The sequence below is a fragment of the Neodiprion virginianus genome, chromosome 5, assembly GCF_021901495.1.
Source record: "Neodiprion virginianus isolate iyNeoVirg1 chromosome 5, iyNeoVirg1.1, whole genome shotgun sequence".
NCBI lineage: Eukaryota > Metazoa > Arthropoda > Insecta > Hymenoptera > Diprionidae > Neodiprion > Neodiprion virginianus.
In genome coordinates this window covers 4,003,304-4,023,113 of record NC_060881.1, presented here as the reverse complement: position 1 = coordinate 4,023,113, position 19,810 = coordinate 4,003,304, and the positions used below count along the sequence as shown (strand labels likewise).

The following is a 19,810-nucleotide window of genomic DNA, read 5'->3' as shown; positions in this document are numbered from 1 at the left end:
TTCTATTCGTAGATAAAGTCTGTGAAAATTTCCGAAGTACCAATGGTTCTACAGAACTGTGGCGACAGATTATCATGACTGGGTTGTATCGACGCGGGCGGAGTTGTTTGACCCCAAAACCGTCTAAACCAGCGTCTTTGAGTAGACATGGTATCTGGCATCCAGCGTAGGGACAGTGAAGTGGCGAGCTGCACCCAGTGGATGGGTAAATATCCATATCGTTGCACGTAGCGCACGCACGTATACATCGATGGAAGAAGAAAATAGGGGGGTGGAATAGAGAGAGAGAGAGAGAGAGAGAGAGTGTCGGAGACTCTCATTGATCGGGGGTTGGAGTGTCGCCACCCCCGACAGATGGCGGTTTGAGCCGAGCGGCAAACGCGGGGGTGAGAATCCCGAGCGGTTGTTTCAGTACAAACGTAAAGGTCCTGAAAGAGGGACCTTGTCGTTGCCCTGTGCCTCAGGACAGCATGTCAGGCGGCGAGGGGTCAGCCCCTGGGGTTAAATCAAATCACACTGCAGCTGAAGAATTCGTGGATAACGAGTGCGTCGTGAGCGTTAACGAGGTAGACGTTGCGTCATCCGGGGATGGTTTGCGACGGAGAAAAGTCATCCACGCGGCTAAAGAGACACTCGACAAAGGTGAGAAACTCGGTGTTAAACTCTGCAGAGAAAAATTCATACCCCGTTCCCAAGTCGTATTCCCCCAGATTTCACCTTCGATTCTGAATGTTGTCATCCCTGCATGTTTTCATGTAATCTACAATAAGGAGCTAACGCGTAGATGTATTGCGATGCACGCACTTTTACGCACGCGTCAATTTCTTTTGCCAAATTCTCCGACCCGAAAATATTTTCGACGATGAAACGGATGCTGAAACATTCTTGCCGTCATTTTCCTCGACGTCGAGTACCGTTCGGTGGATATTCAACTACGGTAATAATCCTACGGTCAAAATTAAATCCGAAGCGTAACAACGGCGGCCATGTTGATTTCTAATATTTGAATTTATGTACGCCTGTCACGTTTTTTTTTTTTGATTTATCGCCAACTTCTTTCCGCCACCCCTTCGTATCGTCAAGCTTTGGCATATCTTACACCAACCAGACTGATTCCGATTTACCCAACCGTTACTGCACCTCAATGCTTCGCGATTGCGTATCTTTGAGCAATTCAATCGAGTTCGCTCCAGTTACCGCAACCGCGATTTTCATCCCCACGGTACAGAGACGCATAACTATGCATTAGAAATCCGTTCACGGAGAAACGCTCTCAACTGTACAACTCGAAAGCCTCTAATTCGGATTGAGCCTCACTATTCCCCGACTGCACGTGGAAAATTCGGAACTGCACATTAAAGGATTATATTATCGTGATAAGCATCACTCGCAATTCCCAAGTATATTTATATATATATATTACTTGTATACGTTCTCTCGGTTTATTATTTTTGCTCGAGAAAATTAGTCCAACAGGCCCTACGGTTCACATTTGTAATCTATACAGCTTTCGAAGATTAATCCTGGGGAGTCAGGCTGAGCTCACGAAACCGTAATTCCTGTCGCTTCTGTGGCACGCAATATTCTCTGGACATTTAATAAGATAGAAATGAAAGCCATATTGGCAACCCATGGGAGTCGGAAAAACCTTCGGTTCGAATAACCCACATGGGCTTTTACTCCCAACACGCGATCCCATGTGGTAGTATTGATGATGAGGTACCACAGTATAGTCGCATTGCAGAAGATCCGTACATTGTCCCGAATTTATCTGATCTTTGCGAACTCCTTTTATCCTCGAATAGTGCCTACGGTCTGGTTCTTGTGTAATTTTTTTTATTATTTTTTCTTTTCTTCTCCTCTTCCTTTTTCGCAAACCCTCCGTAAGGTATAACGTCAGAATTAACGAATAGAGCCAAGACTCCAAGGCGAAGTTATACGGCAGCTATCTAGTCCAGTTTCGCACTCGAGCAGCGACACACACCCGTTTCGGTATGTGTACAAACTTACAAAAGTATAGTCAGCTGCGCGAGCCTTCTGCATGAATAACTTACGCGCAAAAACTCTTTTCGCGATACAGAAAGCGGCAGGGGTGGTTAATGTCCGAAATTGTACCCCAGCGTACACGTTCCACATGCGAATCGTGTAATGGGCAAAACGGATAACAGGAATTTCCTGTTTTTGCCAGCTACTTGGTTCTTTTTTACTTTTTACCTTGCATACAAATTCGCACAATCGGGCAAATCTTCCTAATGCAGTACTAACAATTTTAGAAAATAATAAATAAACGGACGGGAGCCTGATGCGAAAAATTCCAACTTTGTGTGCTTTTTTTCCATTGATCATTGATCAGCTCCATAGAATACAACAATTCTGTTATCAATTATACTAGTTTCTTGCATTCTTCACATTACGTTTCACATTAATTGAGTACCGTTAAATTTTTAAATCGAAACAAAACAAACTGAAGTCAAATATCCGCGAAATATCAACGACAGTTTTTGTAATTAGAACAAAATTATAGGAGTTACGCAATTCGTAACGATCTACATGCGCTAATATTGGTCTGAGAGATGTAGTAATAAATTCACGGCTAATCAGGCACACGTAGTGGAGAAAAGTTTAGACAGGTTTGCAAAGTAATTAACAACGTTAATTAATTCGTACCGTAAATAATGATTGTTATTTATAATTATCAGCGAGAATTGTTCGTCACGGAGACCTTCGGAGCGAGGTAATTTGTTCAATGCTTGTATAATTCGTCGGGCGCGACAGTTCAAACACCTGTAGAAGTACGAATCTCTTGTCTTTCTCTACCGGTTTACCTGAAATATTTAATTTCATATTCAAATACTAGTGTGCAATAATTTACGCGCCTCAAAAACCGGGATGGAAACAAAAGAATTAAATATGATTACGAGATGAAAAATCTGTGCAAACATTCTCTGTATGGTGAGTAAATTGTCAATATTTGAACAACGCTCAGCGTTAATTGCTTTGTCTTAAAGTGTTTGTTGTTATATTAGAAAGAAAAAAAAACAAAACAAAACCTGTCGTACAATGTTTATTCAATTCTTTGAGTAATGTTTTCATCTGCGTGAGAAAAAACTGCTTTAATTGTTTGCCGTAGCTGTGAATAAAATCTAGAAGAAAGCGCAAAGAAAATAAGTCGCAGGTTCTTACATGATTTTAGTTGAAAATAGTTGGTGAAAAATTTTATGCATTCTAGAAATTGTGTTCAGAATTATCCAAAACGGTCGTATGTATATACGTGGAAAAAGAGACACTTCGAAATTGTACATTTTCTATTCAGTTCGGTAAAGCCAACCCGGTAAACGACTTTGTAAAAGCGACTTCCGTTACGTTTAAATCATGTCACGAGAACTTTCTGCACGAACTAATCGATTTTTCTCTTTTCATTCCAGCCTCGCGTCTCCTCAGACGCAAAATACCATGTACGGGTCATCTGATGACCCCCCGCCGCCTATGGATACAAAAAGTGCCCACGCAGGTTCGTAGAACATGCAAAAATCCTACCTTCGTAATGAGAACAAGTCGCACTTTTCGCCCCTCGGATCGAACTGGGCGTCGCAATGGTCTCGCCAATTATTTGCGAACATTAATTGGGAGAACTTTTCCGCGGATCTTGACTGGCGACACGCACACCAATAAAAAAAAAAAAGTCCCTGAATCAGCCAAGGGATGACGGAATTTGAGTTTATCGTTAGGCGGAAACGTGGTGGAGGTATCGATTCAGCTCGTTGAGTCGAGGACTCGTATAACCTTGTTATAATATACCTACGTTGAGAACGTGTTCAGCGATGAGCGAAATACGCGTCAGAATTCTATCGAACGAACCTGGACGGGGCTTTTTATATTCCGAAAAGTATTACTTATATAGTCTATGAAATACGCGGGTGTATCAATACGCGATACGTACATAGTTTTTTTATCTTAATATATATAAATCTCGTGTCACGATGTTTGTCCTCAATGGACTCCTAAACCACTTAACCGATTATAATAAAATACGCACACCATGTGCAGTTCGATCCAACTTGAGAGATAGGATAGTTTAAATCTCAAATTATAGTCGCAATTATAATATATTGCTAATTATTTGTCTGTTATTATTTGACAGTCACAATTATCTGTTAACTCCGAATGATTCTAACAGATGTCGATACCTTTCGACTGGGTTGAGTAAGTAATCAATAGATGGCGCTGCTATGGTAAATCTACGAACGTGTCATATGAGCTACATTTTAACAGCATAACTAGCAACCCATCCCGGCTTCGCACGGGCATATAATAATATAATAAAAGAAAATACACAATGTTTACAGTGAGTTTCTAGAAAAATAACATTTATATTATTACTTAATATTATTATATGCCCGTGCGAAGCCGGGATGGGCTGCTAGTTTATATATATATATATGTGTGTGTGTGTGTGTATATACGTGATCCAGACATCAAACGGAGAGATGAAATAAAGCACCTGTGGGATACTGGAGGAGTATAGGTCGAACGTACCGGTGATAAAACACAGTAAAGGTTAAAACATCGGCAAAACTTTTTTCCCATTCAAGCTCGTTGAATAACTCGCTCTGACATTAAAAGTATTCTCATCATTTTTACTGTATTTCTATATTAGTTATTTTCTAGTACCGGTAGCCTACAACGGATTATAACGGCATTTAATACAAGAAATGAGACTTAGTGAAATATGATAACAGCGAAAGATAAGTTTTTCAATACGGAAATAAGCTTCTACGCAAGCATTCATCGTCGTTATTCTTCAATCAAACGATATTTATTCTCTCGTTTTTTCTCGATACGGGAGGAGTGCAATTTAGATCGCTGTTGGTTATATCACGATATTTGAAGAAGCGAGTAAATAAATATCAGTCACCCGAACAAATCTCTCCAGCCAACCTTCAACTCGTACCTTATATACGTATACGTACAGGTATATAAGTTGGATGTAGTGCTTATCTATACATCGAACGTTTTCAGAGTCAGGAGTTAATCTGAGGGGATACCGAATACGTTCGCTTATAGCTTTCAGGCTACAGGCTGGTAAAACCACAGAGTTCCGATTTGAAGTCTGTAGTAAAATACGGGGGAAAAATCTAAGGTTTTACGCGGTTTCCATGCCTGTTTTCCGCACACAAAGTACTGAAAATACCAATTTTAGGAGTCTTGGGAGTTGAAAAGTGGTCTTTTCCGTACTGCGCGCATGCGCTGTCGCGAAGAAATATGACATTACGCGAACCTAACCTCAATTTCGTGCTTCGTGAAAGAACGCGTAACATACTCTTGTTGTATAAAAGAATCGTGAGCAACTTCGCTAATATTTGATAAAACCGAGAGGAAAAGGGCTCGAGACAGTCTGTCTCGGCCAATTTCTTTCGGCCAAGCAACGAGATCGCGAGTAGCGAAATTATACCCAAATTCTCGTGCGTTTCTACATCGCAGTGGGAGAGGTTAAGAATTTGGAAAAATGCCAAAACAACATTATCTCGGCGCAGTTCTCGTGGCTTCTGGAGGGTTGAAAACCCGACGCGATATCGAACCCGGCATGCTGCATCCTACTGTAGATAATTGCGACGTAGAGCTGAGCCTGGTTCCGATTCTCTTTCCAACCAGCTGCAACTGGCTGCTGGATCCATTCGACGATTGAAACTGCCAGCTGGCAAATTTCTTTAAAATTTCTTTTTTTATTTCCTCGCACACACCGACGCGATGGTCCGAAGTTCTGCATGCATCAGGCAATCACGATCCAGATGATGCTAATTTCCGTCCAACGTTACAGAGACGAACTTTATAGTTATACCCTTCTCTGCACACACGCTTCTCCGGGATCGATAAATAATAACCGAGTTTATCTGCGGCACGTCTACCAAGAGAAAATGTTCATGTGTCAAATCACAGAATGTTTTGAAAAAATTGAGAGTGTAATTTATTACATGATTTATTTCGTGAATTGCATCAAATTTGTAATAAATTACGAAAGCACAAATCATGGAAATACTGGATCAAAAATCGTATAATCAATAATACAGTGAACTAAATGAACTTTGATCTATAAGTATATCTGATGATTCGTACAAGATAAATCATGTAATAAATTACACGCTGAATTCTTACAAAACATTATCAGCCGGGGTTCCTGAATGACTGCATCGTCTCGTTTCTTCCTCGTTTTCAGGAATGCGATGTCGTGGTCATGTTCCCCAGCGGCGCACGGGACGAAACTCTGATGTGGCTTCTGGGACGACTCAGAGCTGGGACTCCTGGACTTGTCGTTCACGTTCGTCATCACACATCTTCCGACAGCTACGGGTTTTACCTCACGGCTCCGTTTCCAGTGTAAATATACGCCTCTGTAATCCATGTTAAGATGACTCGAGGTTCGAGGAAACTTTTTTCACCTACGCGTAACTAAGAAGTCACTCTTAACCGAGGAGTTAATCATTCCTGGTGTACACCTGTCCGTGAATCTTGTGAGATCTCTTGAAATCTTTGAAATTTTCTGAAATATAATATTTTTTAACCTGTGAAATCTCTTGAAGTTCTTAGAAATCGTTTGAAATCACTTACAATCTGTTGGGAGTCCTTAAAAATCTTCCGAAGTCTCTTGATATCTTATGAAATCTCCTAATTTTATTAGAAATCTCCCGAAATCGTCTGAAAACATTTGTAATGTCTTGAAATCTTTGAAATCTGTAAAAATCTTTTGTAATATCTTGAAGTCAATTGCAATTCTTGAAATATTCGAAATATTTGAAATCATCTGAGGTTTCTTATAATCTTTTGAAACATTTTGAAATCGTTTGATAACCTCTGAAATTTTTTGCAACCATTCGAAATCTGTTAAAACCTTTGTAATATTGAAATCATGTGTACATACATTAAATCCATGAGTGATTAACCCCTCGCTCACAACGTTATCCTTATTTCCATTCATGATAGAATAATTCGCTTCTTTGAGATTCGTCGAGTTACCAATTTTCGCGTTCTTCCCGTTCAATTTATGACAGCGGTAATCGACATCGCCAGACCATCGACAGTGTCGTTGCTACTTAAAGGTGCAATAAAGTTAATCGAAGTGTAGGTATAACGACGTTACGTATATATGCCGCCAGTTGCCTATCGCTTGTTATTACAACCGTCTGTAATATATCAATAAAACTTTATATAGGCGATTCCGGCCCGGTTGCCGTGCGGCTTCTAATGATACATTGATAAAAAAAAGGTGTTTTTATATATTGAGCGGTAGAAAGACATTGTACGTGGCAACCCTTTGGATGAATAATTATCACACACGTATACCAACCGTGGAATATGTTGAATGAGGAGTGAATGAGGAGGCTAAACTGCGTTTTCCGAGAGTCTTGTGTGAGCAAAGTAAAGCGGCAAAAGGGATTCGATGATAGAGGATAACGGAATAAAGAAAGGCGGTAAAAGGAGGCGAAGAACCCCGGGGATTTGATTTTTACTGAAAATCGAATCGGAAACTTGACTCAGTCACCTCGGTAGGAGGTCGTATATGTATAGCGCGAGTGCGAGAGGAATCGATTATCGGTAGTAGAGTCGTTCGAAAGGGTCTTGAAACGACCCTCTGATATTTTCCGGCTGTTAACGCAGCCTCCTGAAGGCGGCGGAAGAAGTCCACTTGCCGAAAAGGCTGCGTCAGGAGTTTGGCGGTGGTCTTAAGGAGTTCGTAGGAACGGAGACGAGCTTTTTCGAAGGTAGCGACGACGAGGCCGGCTTCTTCACCACCCAGGAAAGACAGTCCCTGGTTCTCCATCTTCTCCACACTCTGCGGGCGGGTCAACAAGACCTGCACAGCCTTCCTGGACTCAAGCTAATCGAGGGTCAAGCCATCGTACCGAAGTGCATCTCTGCCGGGGTCATTTCCCAAGTGTGTATCACCTCGACCTCGCGTTATTGCGTCGACATCCCGGTCGACAGACTAATCGCCGTGCCGATTTTCCCAGGTATTTCCACTCCACGAGTTACCGGCCTTGGAAAAGCTCCAGAGGACTTGGGTCCGCGCTTTTCTCAGCCCCCAACCTCTCGACGACATTTGTCGATACTTCGGGGTCAAGATAACCATGTACTTTGCTTGGCTCGGCCATTACACCACCGCCCTAATCGTTCCGGCTGCCGTGGGTGTCATATACTGGGTATGTTCCACTCCGATAACTATGGATCAGTCATTGACGATTCCATTCCAACCCAGTGTGTGAAGTAAGTGTACCACTTATTGACCCTGTCCCAATTATTGACCTTTTTTCGTTGTATGTGTTTGATCTTTGGTGTTCCCAAAATTATCAAACAATAAATTTCCAGTGTCTAATCCTCTAGCAATTCGTTTTTGTCATCCAGACAGACGTTCACAATTTCTGCGGTAAATTTATAATTTTGTAACATAAAAGGGTCGATAAATTAAGCGTGTCAATAACCGGTACACTTACCTTACTCATTTACCGCGAACTTGCCGGCAGGATTCATTTCAACAATTAACGGTAGTACCTGCAGATCATTACCATAAACTGTCTAACGATAAGCAGTTTTCATCGCAGTTTGTTTGCGAGCTGTATATTCTTGACTCGAAGTTTGATGATGCAGTCTATTTAATCAATACCCTACCAAACTAACTGCAACGGTTACTACAGTCTATAGCGATGCTTAAATACTACCGTCAATTGCGATCGGAAAGGAATCTGCATTCAGAATTTGATAATTTCTAAATCCAAGATGGCGGATCCAAGACAGCGAATTTAAAATCGATAACCTATCAAAATTCGATGATTCCAGCTGAAACTTGTTACTCGGGGGATTTTTGGAGTTACACGAAGTAACAAAGAACATTTGAAGTTGTAAATAAATTATGATAAGGGTAGGATATGCAAATTTTTGACGTAGGACACTGCGCATCCCACTGTCACTAAAAGGATCAGGTATCCAATTTTTCCGTCAATGATTGATCCACGATCCTTAAGAATACTCGCACTTTCACCCCAAACCCTCGGCCCATCTAAGACACCTCCAATTCCAATCGCAGGTCGGCATCATCGGGCGGAACCAGGCGGTGGAGGATGTGGCCTACGTATTGTTTTCGATATTCAACGTCGTCTGGGCCACCGTTTATCTCGAGACTTGGAAACGACGTGGTGCCGAATTGGCCTACCGATGGGGAACCCTCGACCAACGCGACGACCTGCTTGTCGAACCACGGCCTCTCTTCACGGTGAGACCATATTGGTAACTCCAATGAAATTCTTGATATACCAACGAAACTGTCGCCTCTGGAACTCTTTCCTCTCTTCCAGGGTACGCTTGAGAGGTCGCCGGTCACCGGAAGACTGGAACCAACTTACCCGGCCTGGAGACGAAACGTCTTTCGATACTTGGTCAGCATACCAGTGATCGCGGTGTGCCTATTCTTAGTATTTATCGTCATGATTGTGAGCTTCCAAGTGCAGGTGAGACTTTGACAATTTTATCCTACCACCGTTCGAAAGTAGGATTAGCATATTCGGACCATCCAGTTCCTCCATCGAATCATACTTAATGTCTCGACTGTGCAGGTGAAAAATTAATCTATCAATCATCCGCGAGACCATATTTACCTGCGATCATCGATGAACGTATAAGTCACCGTTGTTCCATGAAGTCAATGTTACAATTTCTTATTTCTCTTCTATTTTCTTTCAATTTCAGGACTGGTGGGACGCCGGACTCGAGTCTGCTGGTTACGGATTCTGGCTGAGCTACGTGCCGAAGGTTCTTCTCGCGGTGGTTATCACCCTGATGGACGAGGCATACTTCAAGGTCGCGGTCTGTCTCAACGACATGGGTAAGCCTACTGAAATCTATCACCTGTTTTACTCACCCACAGATTCTGTCACCCAAGTTTCTTTCCTCTTTAGTTTTTTCAACAGTTCAATTACGTAGCTGAATTACACACGTCGGTCGTTTAGCCGAAATGCTGATTAAAAAAGGAAAAAAAAAAGACACATGCAAACCGGTGAATTTCTTCACGCACATTACACGTTACATTATAATAGTGTTCAATTATCGTCCCGTGTACAATTCATACCTATAATAATGTTATACTTATGTAACCACCTTTCAGTCTATATACCTTATGTATACATTAATGCACGATTTGAAAAACTAGATAAATTATTACAGTAGATGATACATTTTTACATTACATATATATAAATACATATGTGTATACATATTTACCACCTCTTCTCACAGCTTATAGCTTGTTCTTCATACTATACATCATCATACCTGGACTGATCACGATATCCCAAGTAACGTTTTATAACGTAACGTTTTTTCTCTTTCATACCCTTTTTTACGTTATAGCTAATATTAGAGAACACCAATTTTGGGAGAAAGATATATATTTTTTAAGACACGTTTTTTGATACCCCTTAATCCGTTTTTTTTTTGCCCCACCCTCGAATTACCTCGTATCATGAATTAAATTCGTACTTTTTAAATTCGATTATCGCATATTTACTAATTCTAAATCTATACATATACTTAGATTCCGAGAGTAGAATAATGTGAGCCAGCTACACGTTAGATAGTATCTATGATTTTTGTATGTTGGGACGCAGAAAACTATCGGCTCGACACCGAATATGAGAATCATCTGATCTACAAGGTGGCCCTGGTAAATGAGTTAAAGAAATTTTTTTAGCTGACAATTTGTGTATTTTAACCGTATTTTTTTATTTTTTTACACATTCTGTATCTGTGTTGATGTACGTGTATACATATATATACATGTATATACACACACCTCGTATTACCCATATACATAACATCTTTGCAATGATGCAAATTTATTTATCATTTTACAACTTCCAAGTTTTTTTTGTTTTGTATCTTTTTTTCTCTCCGTCCAATTTCTCGTTTGTTCTATTTTTTTTTAATTTTTTTTTACTTTTTTTCTATTGTTCTTGTGAAATTTTCCTAGTCTCAAAATTTCCCGCATTTCGAAATCAAATAATTACGGTACAAACACGATAATTCAATACTTGTTTTAAACCGCTTCAACTCAATCTGTTTGTAACATCGAATATATATGGGAATCCGTATATTGGTTATTACCGTATTATTATTTCCCGTTTTTAGTCAGTTTATGCTACATAATTATACGCTTTGGTTGTCTCTGTGCTGTTCGCATGCGAATTTTATCCGTGTGAACATAGAACCGTAGTGCAATTAGCGAAATCCGATTATCAAACCTCCGGATCGTATCTCATGTGAAAAAAATAAAACAAAGTTAAATAATGTGATTAAGCAAGCATCATTTTCGAAATCAAACGAAATGCGGAACGAAAGCATAAATGGTATCGTGCTTCGCGTCCGTTCCGTAACGGATCATTTCCTTGCAATTCTAACACGTCTCGCTTCAGTTTCAGTTCGTCAACTCGTTTCTCTCTCTCTTCTACATCGCGTTTTACCTCCAAGACCAGGAGAGATTGAAAGAGGTAAGCGCGAGAGTGAAAAACGACGGAATTAAACACGGAGAAAAGAAAAAGAACAGATTTTACTAAAAAAAATGTGAAAAAGAGGAACAAATAAGGGTTTTTGATGAAAAAAAAAAAATATATAGAAATGTGACAGCTTAACAAAAAACACAAATTTAAAAAATGAAACCACCCTACCGCACTCGGTGATTTTTACTATTTCTAGAGTAAATTCTATACTTCACGAAGTATAATTTGCCAAAAAATCTAACGCGTCCGTCTTTTCCCACAATATTGAGTAAAACCTGCTCTTTTATTGAATCGGTGAGGCTCGATTTCTTTGCTCGTTGACCAACTGTCTATTTTCCTCAGCAACTGGCCGCCCTCTTGATAGCTCGACAAGTGATCGGTAACCTGAAGGAATCGGCAGTTCCGTACCTGGTTGAACAGCTGCGATTGGCTCGTTTGAGTTTCGAATTGTTCGGGGCCCTGAGTCCCAGCGAGGCGCGACCGCCGCCTGGCGAAGAGGAAATTCCCGATTCGGAAAATGCGCGGGAAGCTAAAGAGCGGAAGAGGAATCCCGAGGATGATGCGAAGGAGGAAAACCGGGGAAAGGGAAAACGAAACGTCAGCCAGGCGGAGCTGGAAAGCTCGTTGTATAGAGTAGGACACCCCTCAAATTTCCTACTTAGTGACAGTGCCTTGAAGGTTTGATTTATAGACGTAGACGATTTTCACACTACTCTCAACCCCTTTTTTCGTCTTATTAAAATCCTGCTCGTCCATCCTGGATTCACGTTGTTTATTATCTGCAATTTAACCCACTTGTCGGTAACACGTGTCTGTCAATTTGGAAAGATTTGAAAATTATTTATTGACACGTTTTCATCCTTCGTTAGTTTCGCGTAAAGAATAAATCGTAAAATTACGAGGAATAAAGATTCGTGATGAAATTCGATTCTGATCGATGTTATCTTCGTATTTATCTGCTAATAAGAAAGCATATTTTTACCATAGAACTAATTGTAAGTAAAGAGAACAACGTTTTTCGGGAATTGTCTTGACCTAGTTTCACTTTGACAGATACTGATATCACATATTATCTACAAAGCCACGGTAATTATATTGCACAAGCATGAACGAAATAATAATCAGGTTGCAAGTAATTCGGTGGCACAAAAAAACGTGCAACGTGCTTTTTCATTCTTCTCATTCTAAGTTGGGAACACTTTATTTTTCTTTTTTTATAATCCAAATCGCACCATCACCATTAATCATAATCGTTTTATGTTCTCATGTCAGTAAGTAATTTGTTTATTTTTTTGTATCTTTTGATCACGATGTAGTAAGAAAAACAAGCACAACAACAACGACAAAATAATTACATTATAATAGGTTCCTTATCACGCCTTGTCAATAGATTTATTGCTAACATTCGTTAATCATGTCGTCTTGTGTTTCGTCTGTGAAATATCGTTGTTATACTTTTTACCGCAATTTTTTCAAAAATGATTTTTTTTTCCATTTTTCATCATTCAACGACATCACACTCACTGCACGTGCAGATCTCTCCTAAGAAGGTAATTCATATCATTATTATACATAACAATGTGAACACAGTTGTCATACTCATTCGTTATACCTCTTATTACATATCATATTCAATCAAATCGGCGCTTTGTAACATTGAACGTCTTATCGTTAGTCATTACGTTTAATTTGTCTGCACTTAAGCCCCAGTCCCGACACTCGCAGCTATCAGTGTTAGATTAGAAAATTCACATTTGCCAGAGCAAGATTAATCGAGAATGAACGTAAAATTAAGGAAAAGATACATTTCGCACTTTATGGATGCGAAGAAAACGTCGGCAAAGGATATTGCAAGTCTCTATAATTTACGACCAACAAATTGCCATAAGCATTAATTCTCACAAATTCCTACGGTTCGAGGAAACAATTTTCTACTCAAAAGCGCTGTTCGAGAAAGTGGATGGTCATCTAATAATCGTTATGAAATTCATTCAATTACGTGCTGTACAATTCAATCGATTAATCGTTTTTTCGATTAACGAACGATTTCGGTTAATCTTTTTTCCAATTAATCGATTAATCGACGGTTTCGAATCATCCTTTTTTCGATTAATCGATTAATCAAAGTTGTCTCATGGTGATTCTGCAGGTTAATCGTTATACGAATCGAAGTCATCGAATAATCGATTGATTGGAAAAAGGGTAAAAATCGATTTTAAATAACAAAACCGATTGATCGAATCTGCCGATTAATCGATTGATCGCAAAGCACTGATGCATATAGAAACTATTCGTCAGTTGTAAATTTCAAATTCAGAATCATTATACATATACGTAGCCTGCGTCATTCATGGAGTGCGAATTTTGTCGGTATACACAAGACGCGGTGTTGAAAAGAAACGCACCCGAGTCATGGGGAAACATTGAGAAACGACCTTAATAAGAAGTCCCAAAAATGTTTTACAGTACGACGGTGCCTTTTCGGAACACCTGGAAATGCTCTCCCAGCTGGGATACGTCTGCCTATTTTCGTCGGCGTTTCCATTGGCGGCAGTTGCGGCCCTCTTGGGAAATTTGCTGGAGCTCAGAGGGGACGCCTTCAAGCTTTGCTTCGTTCTTCAGCGACCCTTCGGCAGAAGAGTATCGAACATCGGTACTTGGCAGGTAAAACAACGAACGCCTGGTTCGTGTTTCCCAAAGCTTCCCGAATCAACCTCACGTGTATTTTCTCGGCAGAACGCGATGGAGGCGATGGGACTGGTCGCAATTCTCGTCAACTGCGGATTGATCAGCCTTAGTGGCCAGGTGCAGAGGATGTTCCCCGAGATGTCGGCGACCCAAACTATCCTCCTGATCGTCGCTCTCGAGCACATCATGCTCGCTATTAGATTCGTCATTGTCTGCGCTATACCCGATATTCCGAGCTGGGTCGCGACCGAAATGGCAAAGGTTGAATTCCTGAGACGCGAAGCCGTTCGCCGACTCTCCTCGACCCCTTCGCCGGAGCAACAACCGCCGACCGTGATCGGTAAGAGGAATAGAAAGTCGCTATTGCAATGCCTAGCGGTTTCGAAATCGCTTCGTCGCCTTTCTGTGTACAATCATGCGCTAGATGAGGAGAAATCGTTCCTTATCCTCGGGCGGTTATTTTTCGATGAGGCAAAACACCTGCTTCGATATATACTCGTTCGAATCCTTACAAGTTCCTCGCTTTTTCACGATAAGTGCACGCTGTGCCTCGCTTTCTCCGTATTCCATTCCCGGGACTTTAGTGCAGAAGTACAAACTTGCGGGCAAACGGATTTATATATTACTCTTTGCAACACAGTCAGCTTGATAGGCTCTGGCAATGTGTAGGTTTTAATGAAGCCGATTATGTATGAGTCATACCGCTGCAGAATGGATACATTTTATATACATACTCAAATCGAGACCGGACAATATGGTTTTTATTACCGAATTAGAGACATGTATATTTAAGTACCTACATACATTTTACCGCTTACATTTCAGTATAAGTTACGAGATAAATTACTCAACTTATGTATGACGTTTTAATAGGCTCTTTAATATCCGGTAATTTGTAACGTATGTACATACATCAAACCTTATCAAATCGTGTTATCATTTGAAATTGGTACGATGGAATTAAGTTTCCATGATATTTATAGTCTGAATAACACTCATCACTGTTCAGACACGAGTTTCCTTGTAGAATAAATCACTATAACACACCTGTACGATCTCGGCTATGATGCAAAACTGCATCACCGAAAAAAATCAAAATGGCTGCCACTCGCGCTGCACGCTTCGAACTTTAATTCGACTATATCATTTTTTCTATGACGAATAAATCGTCGCGCGGTATTTTGATCGTAGCAAACCGACGGCAAGAATTGTTTATAATAATGATGTCACCTTGAGAGTAACAAAATCTCTGTCGCAGGCCGATTCGTCGTGAGTCCAGCCGACGGTGAGGAGGAACAGGAATCGGTCGCTTCGCGTAACGACGATGAATCCGTGACCTCGAGTCAACCCGGAACTCCAGGGCTGGTATCAACGGCCCAAACGCCGAGCAATCCTCCGACGCCAAGCGCCGCGACGGTACCCAGAATCGCAGAGACTCCGCCGCCCCTCGAGACTCCAGGAACCCCCGGAAGCGGGGATCGAAGCCCCCTGGGATCCGGAAACAACGGCAGCATAAACCGCGAGGTTCACAACACCCCGAGAGCCTCGATCCCCGGCGGAGAAAGAGGTGATATAATTTTTTTACGTACTTACAGGGACGATTTTGGGACGATGATTCGTCACTCCAGTGCCAACATTAAAACCGGGCAAACCCAACTTTTTTCTCTATGATAATTCCAGCGCGAAGATCTCGCGATTGGTTGACCGGCGAAAACGCACCATCAACGCCAGGAAGCGACCACTATAGTCACCATCTCACGATTGGTCCCCACGGGGGCGTCGACTGGGTACGAAGATTAGGCCTGGAACCCGCGGGACGAAAAACAAGCGACTCGGAGATAAGCGGAACCGGAAGCGGAAGTGGAAGTGGCGATGAACTGGCGCTGCGTCGATCAACCGACTGCATCGTTTCGAAAGAGCTCGCTTCTTCTTCGGACAGCGATTTGCTAAGGTGAGGAGAGTTGAGAATCACTTGTACAAAAGTATCACCCCCCCATATTTTTGTGTTTCTTATCACTTTCATCGAGGCAGAAGAAGAAATTTATTATTTGAACAGCTCCCACCGCGAGGCCAAAAGATTCTACGACGTCTCGAGCTACATGTCAGTACTTCTTGTAGCCGAAAACAGAGGGCGCTGACTCAGTGCCGATCAAATCAGTGTTGCCAACTGGATAGTTTTAGAAAGAGATTTTGTGGGGAGATTTATCGACCGTTGGCAGCGGATTAATTAGTGGAAAAAATCAATTTATTAATGTCTTTGCTGGTTCGATACTTTTATACGGTTTTTGGCGTATCAGTGGATTCACGAAACTCCTTGGTAATGACGACGATGGTAATCTGAGTTGGCAACACTGAGACTAACCCCATTTCATTTGCCGCAGGTCGGCGCCGCCGTGGGCGATGGCTCACAGAGCGCAAAAGTTCCGATTTTCGCCAGAAAAAGAGCGGGAACGAGCTGTGGCCGAGAAGCAATCGAGGGACCAGCACCAGTACCAGCAGGATTATCGGAGAGAGCAGCGAGAGCTGAGGGAGCAGAGGGAGCAGCGTGAGTTGCGGGAGCAGAGGGAGCTGCAGAAGGATAACCGGGAGATTCGAGACCATAGAGAGCGGCACTCGCAGCAGCACGAGAAGACGGACGGCGGTCTGTCGGACTCGAACAGAACGGTCTCGAGTCAGGAGGACGAAAAGACGTCGAAGGAGGAACGGGAGGCGAAAAAGACGAGGGTCAAGCAGAGCCTGATGAAGCGGGCGCGGTCGGTCGCCATATTCTCGTTGAAGCTCAAGGAGCGAAGGGCGAAGGAGGCCGAGGTCAAGGCCAAGGACGCTGAGAGGGAGGCGAGGTGGCAGCAGCCGCAGTCCTGCGTCGGTGGAGAACTTTCCTGCATACCGATCGAGAAATTGATATCGGTCGACGACATAGCGACGATGGATATGCGCAGAAAGAATTAGTTCTAGTATCAGTAGTATAGGTAATTTTGTTAAAAGGAAAAAGGAAAGAGGAAACAATTATTATCATTATTATTATTATTATAAAATATAATATTACCGATGATGATGATGATAATAAAACACAATATTATTTTTTAAAACATTTTTAATCCACACACACACACGCGCGCGCTAATACACAACATATAAATACGTCCTTACAGCGTTATATGTAAAATCTCAAAATTTACACCGCCATCTTGAAACTTCCAAAGACGCCGTGTAATTTATAGATGTATGAAGGTATTTTTTTGCCTGACTTATGCATACTTATACACGTTGGTTTTAGTATAAACGATCCTTCAATTTATCTCTTCGCGAATCGCATAATACGTTATTATACAAGTGGCAGAGGATTCGGGTTGTTAACTAATTTATACAAAACGCTAAGAATCAAAGACGTCCATAAAACTCCATAATTATACAATGCAAGGCGAATTTCAAGGTAATTTTGTGTCCGGTGGAATAATGATAGTGTCGTTAGGGAAAAATTGAACTCGGATATTATCTCTAGCAATTTTAATTCAGCTTTCCCGCTATTCGTCTCTATTGCGACAGTACAATTACAATTAATTTCACCAATTGTACACCTGCCCCGATTGGAAGCTAACCGTGCATGGATCGAGAATTAGGGAGGCTCAAAGATCAGGTCCAATACATACAACTGTTACGAAGCAAGGAGGACACGTGTTCTTTCGAAATAATTGCCGAAGGGTGAAATGTTGCGTATAATGAAGAAATCTATAAGTGTGCCAGCTATACCGCATACAGTATAACGCATCGGTCCCTTCGTAGGCTTTGCGGATAAATATATACAGAAGTTTGCGTCAACCGAGGCAAGATTCGAGGTCAGGCAAACGTAGCCTGCAAGAATCTAGCTAGACTCCGAAAGTAACGCGTGTGCCAGATCATTGACGCGAGTCCGATCCTCCACGTGTGTATGTATGTCTATATAACATACGTCAGGAAGTTATATTCATTTTTAAGAAAAAGGAAGAAGAAAAAGTGAGAGAAGAAATAAGAAAACGACACGTCATTAAAAGACGATTTAAAAATAAATTCCTACTCCAACTTGATTCCTCTATAATATTCCAAGTCGCGTATAGATCGATAGATCGCGATGATCGATCAAGTGAATCAATTACTGCTGCAATAGCTGCCTGCAATAAATCATCCTCGGAACTGCAGAAGCGCTGCGCGCGTGACATGCGGAATAAGGTTTGAAAATGAAACTGAAAATAAAACAGTAGTAACACTAATAATAGTTGGAATAATAATAACATTAACAATCGCAACGTTCCATCTTTATCAACGCGGTACTACTGATAGGTGAGCAAGAATTAGTAATTAATAATTCTCGGAAGTTAATTAAGCCGGTTTCCATTAGCGTCGAGATCCGGTTGCCTCTAAGTATTATTCATACCTACGACGTGTTTGAGGCTGAGAGTTAAAACGAAACTTGTAAGAGATTGAATTAAATTTGTTATTTTATTTTGAATTTTCGTTTGAACGAGCGTACAATGCCCTGAAATGAAACATCGATAGAAGTATTCGTAATTTGAAAAATACGTTAGTCGTTATAGGTATATGCATAAACATACACATATGTTACAACAGACACAATGTGTATAATAATTAATAATAGTATTAAACTAATGCGAGTAAAATAAAAACCGCGAAGATAAAGAAAGTAGGAAAGATAGAATATAAACCAAAACACTCTATAACGAATCAACCCGTAGAATTTAACGCAAAAGGTGTGTGAACATATATTGTAGATATCGCCAAAATCCCTCGGCAAACGTAGTATATATAGATATATTTTCTATATACTATGTATGTGTAAATATAAATAGAATCCGGGTGAGCCAACGGTGTTTGAACCAAAACGTTAATTTTGCTTTTTAAAGTCTCAATAACAATGAGCAGCTAAGGCAAAGGCTTTATCCCCCCCCCCCCCCCCCTTAGTTATACGGTTCTTCATATGAATTTCTGACCAACAATACGCCGTAAAAATGAAATCTATCAAACAAATACGTCGGTTATCAAAATTTTCCATAGCTGAGCTCTTCGTAGCTCGAAATAGAGGGAAAAAAATGAATCAATAAAACGAGGACCTAGAGTTTCGAATTTATCTCGAACCACATGGATTTGCGTTAAGTGTTGAGTGAAACCGAAAGAGTTGAATGGCAATAAACAAGCAGTACTACGTGGAATACGATGAATAAATATCTGATGACAATTGATGATAGCGTGCGAAATGGTTTAAAAAAAGAAAAGAAAGAAAAATTATACGGCGATCATTTTATTTTCCTTCAACTATCAAGAATCTCACCCGAAGTAATGAATTGTTGTTGTTGTTGTTGTTGTTGTTGTTGTTGTTGTTGCTATTGCTGCTGCTGTTGTTGTTGTTGTTGTTGTTGTTGTTAATAATAATAATAATGATAATACGAAACCAATTTGTTAATTAATGTTAAATACTGCAGAACAGGGCTGTTAATCGGTCGGAAGTAAGTTTTTGGCGAAAAAAAAGTAAAGGGAAAATAAAAAGATTCAATGATCTTTGTCTCGACGTTTTTATTTGAAGATACGAC

General features: G+C 40.9%; 1 protein-coding gene across 5 annotated transcripts; it reads left to right on the top strand.

Moving 5' to 3' along the window:
• Positions 1-336: 336 nt before the first annotated feature.
• Positions 337-17,317, top strand: LOC124305802 (anoctamin-8). Of its 5 annotated transcripts, none has more exons than XM_046765641.1 (16): positions 337-642; positions 3,426-3,511; positions 6,215-6,375; positions 7,654-7,930; positions 8,007-8,195; positions 9,077-9,262; positions 9,345-9,497; positions 9,736-9,871; positions 10,653-10,708; positions 11,457-11,531; positions 11,883-12,218; positions 14,007-14,204; positions 14,277-14,568; positions 15,487-15,795; positions 15,909-16,179; positions 16,610-17,317. In XM_046765641.1, exons 1-16 carry the CDS (start codon positions 471-473, stop codon positions 17,175-17,177), a joined length of 3,465 nt encoding a protein of 1,154 aa, XP_046621597.1. In that variant the 5' UTR covers positions 337-470; the 3' UTR covers positions 17,178-17,317. The 5 variants fall into 5 exon arrangements, with proteins under 5 accessions (XP_046621597.1, XP_046621598.1, XP_046621596.1 ...); XM_046765642.1 differs by lacking the exon at positions 16,610-17,317 and adding an exon at positions 16,285-16,592 and having other exon boundaries at positions 369-642; XM_046765638.1 differs by having other exon boundaries at positions 372-642; positions 16,640-17,317.
• Positions 17,318-19,810: the final 2,493 nt, after the last annotated feature.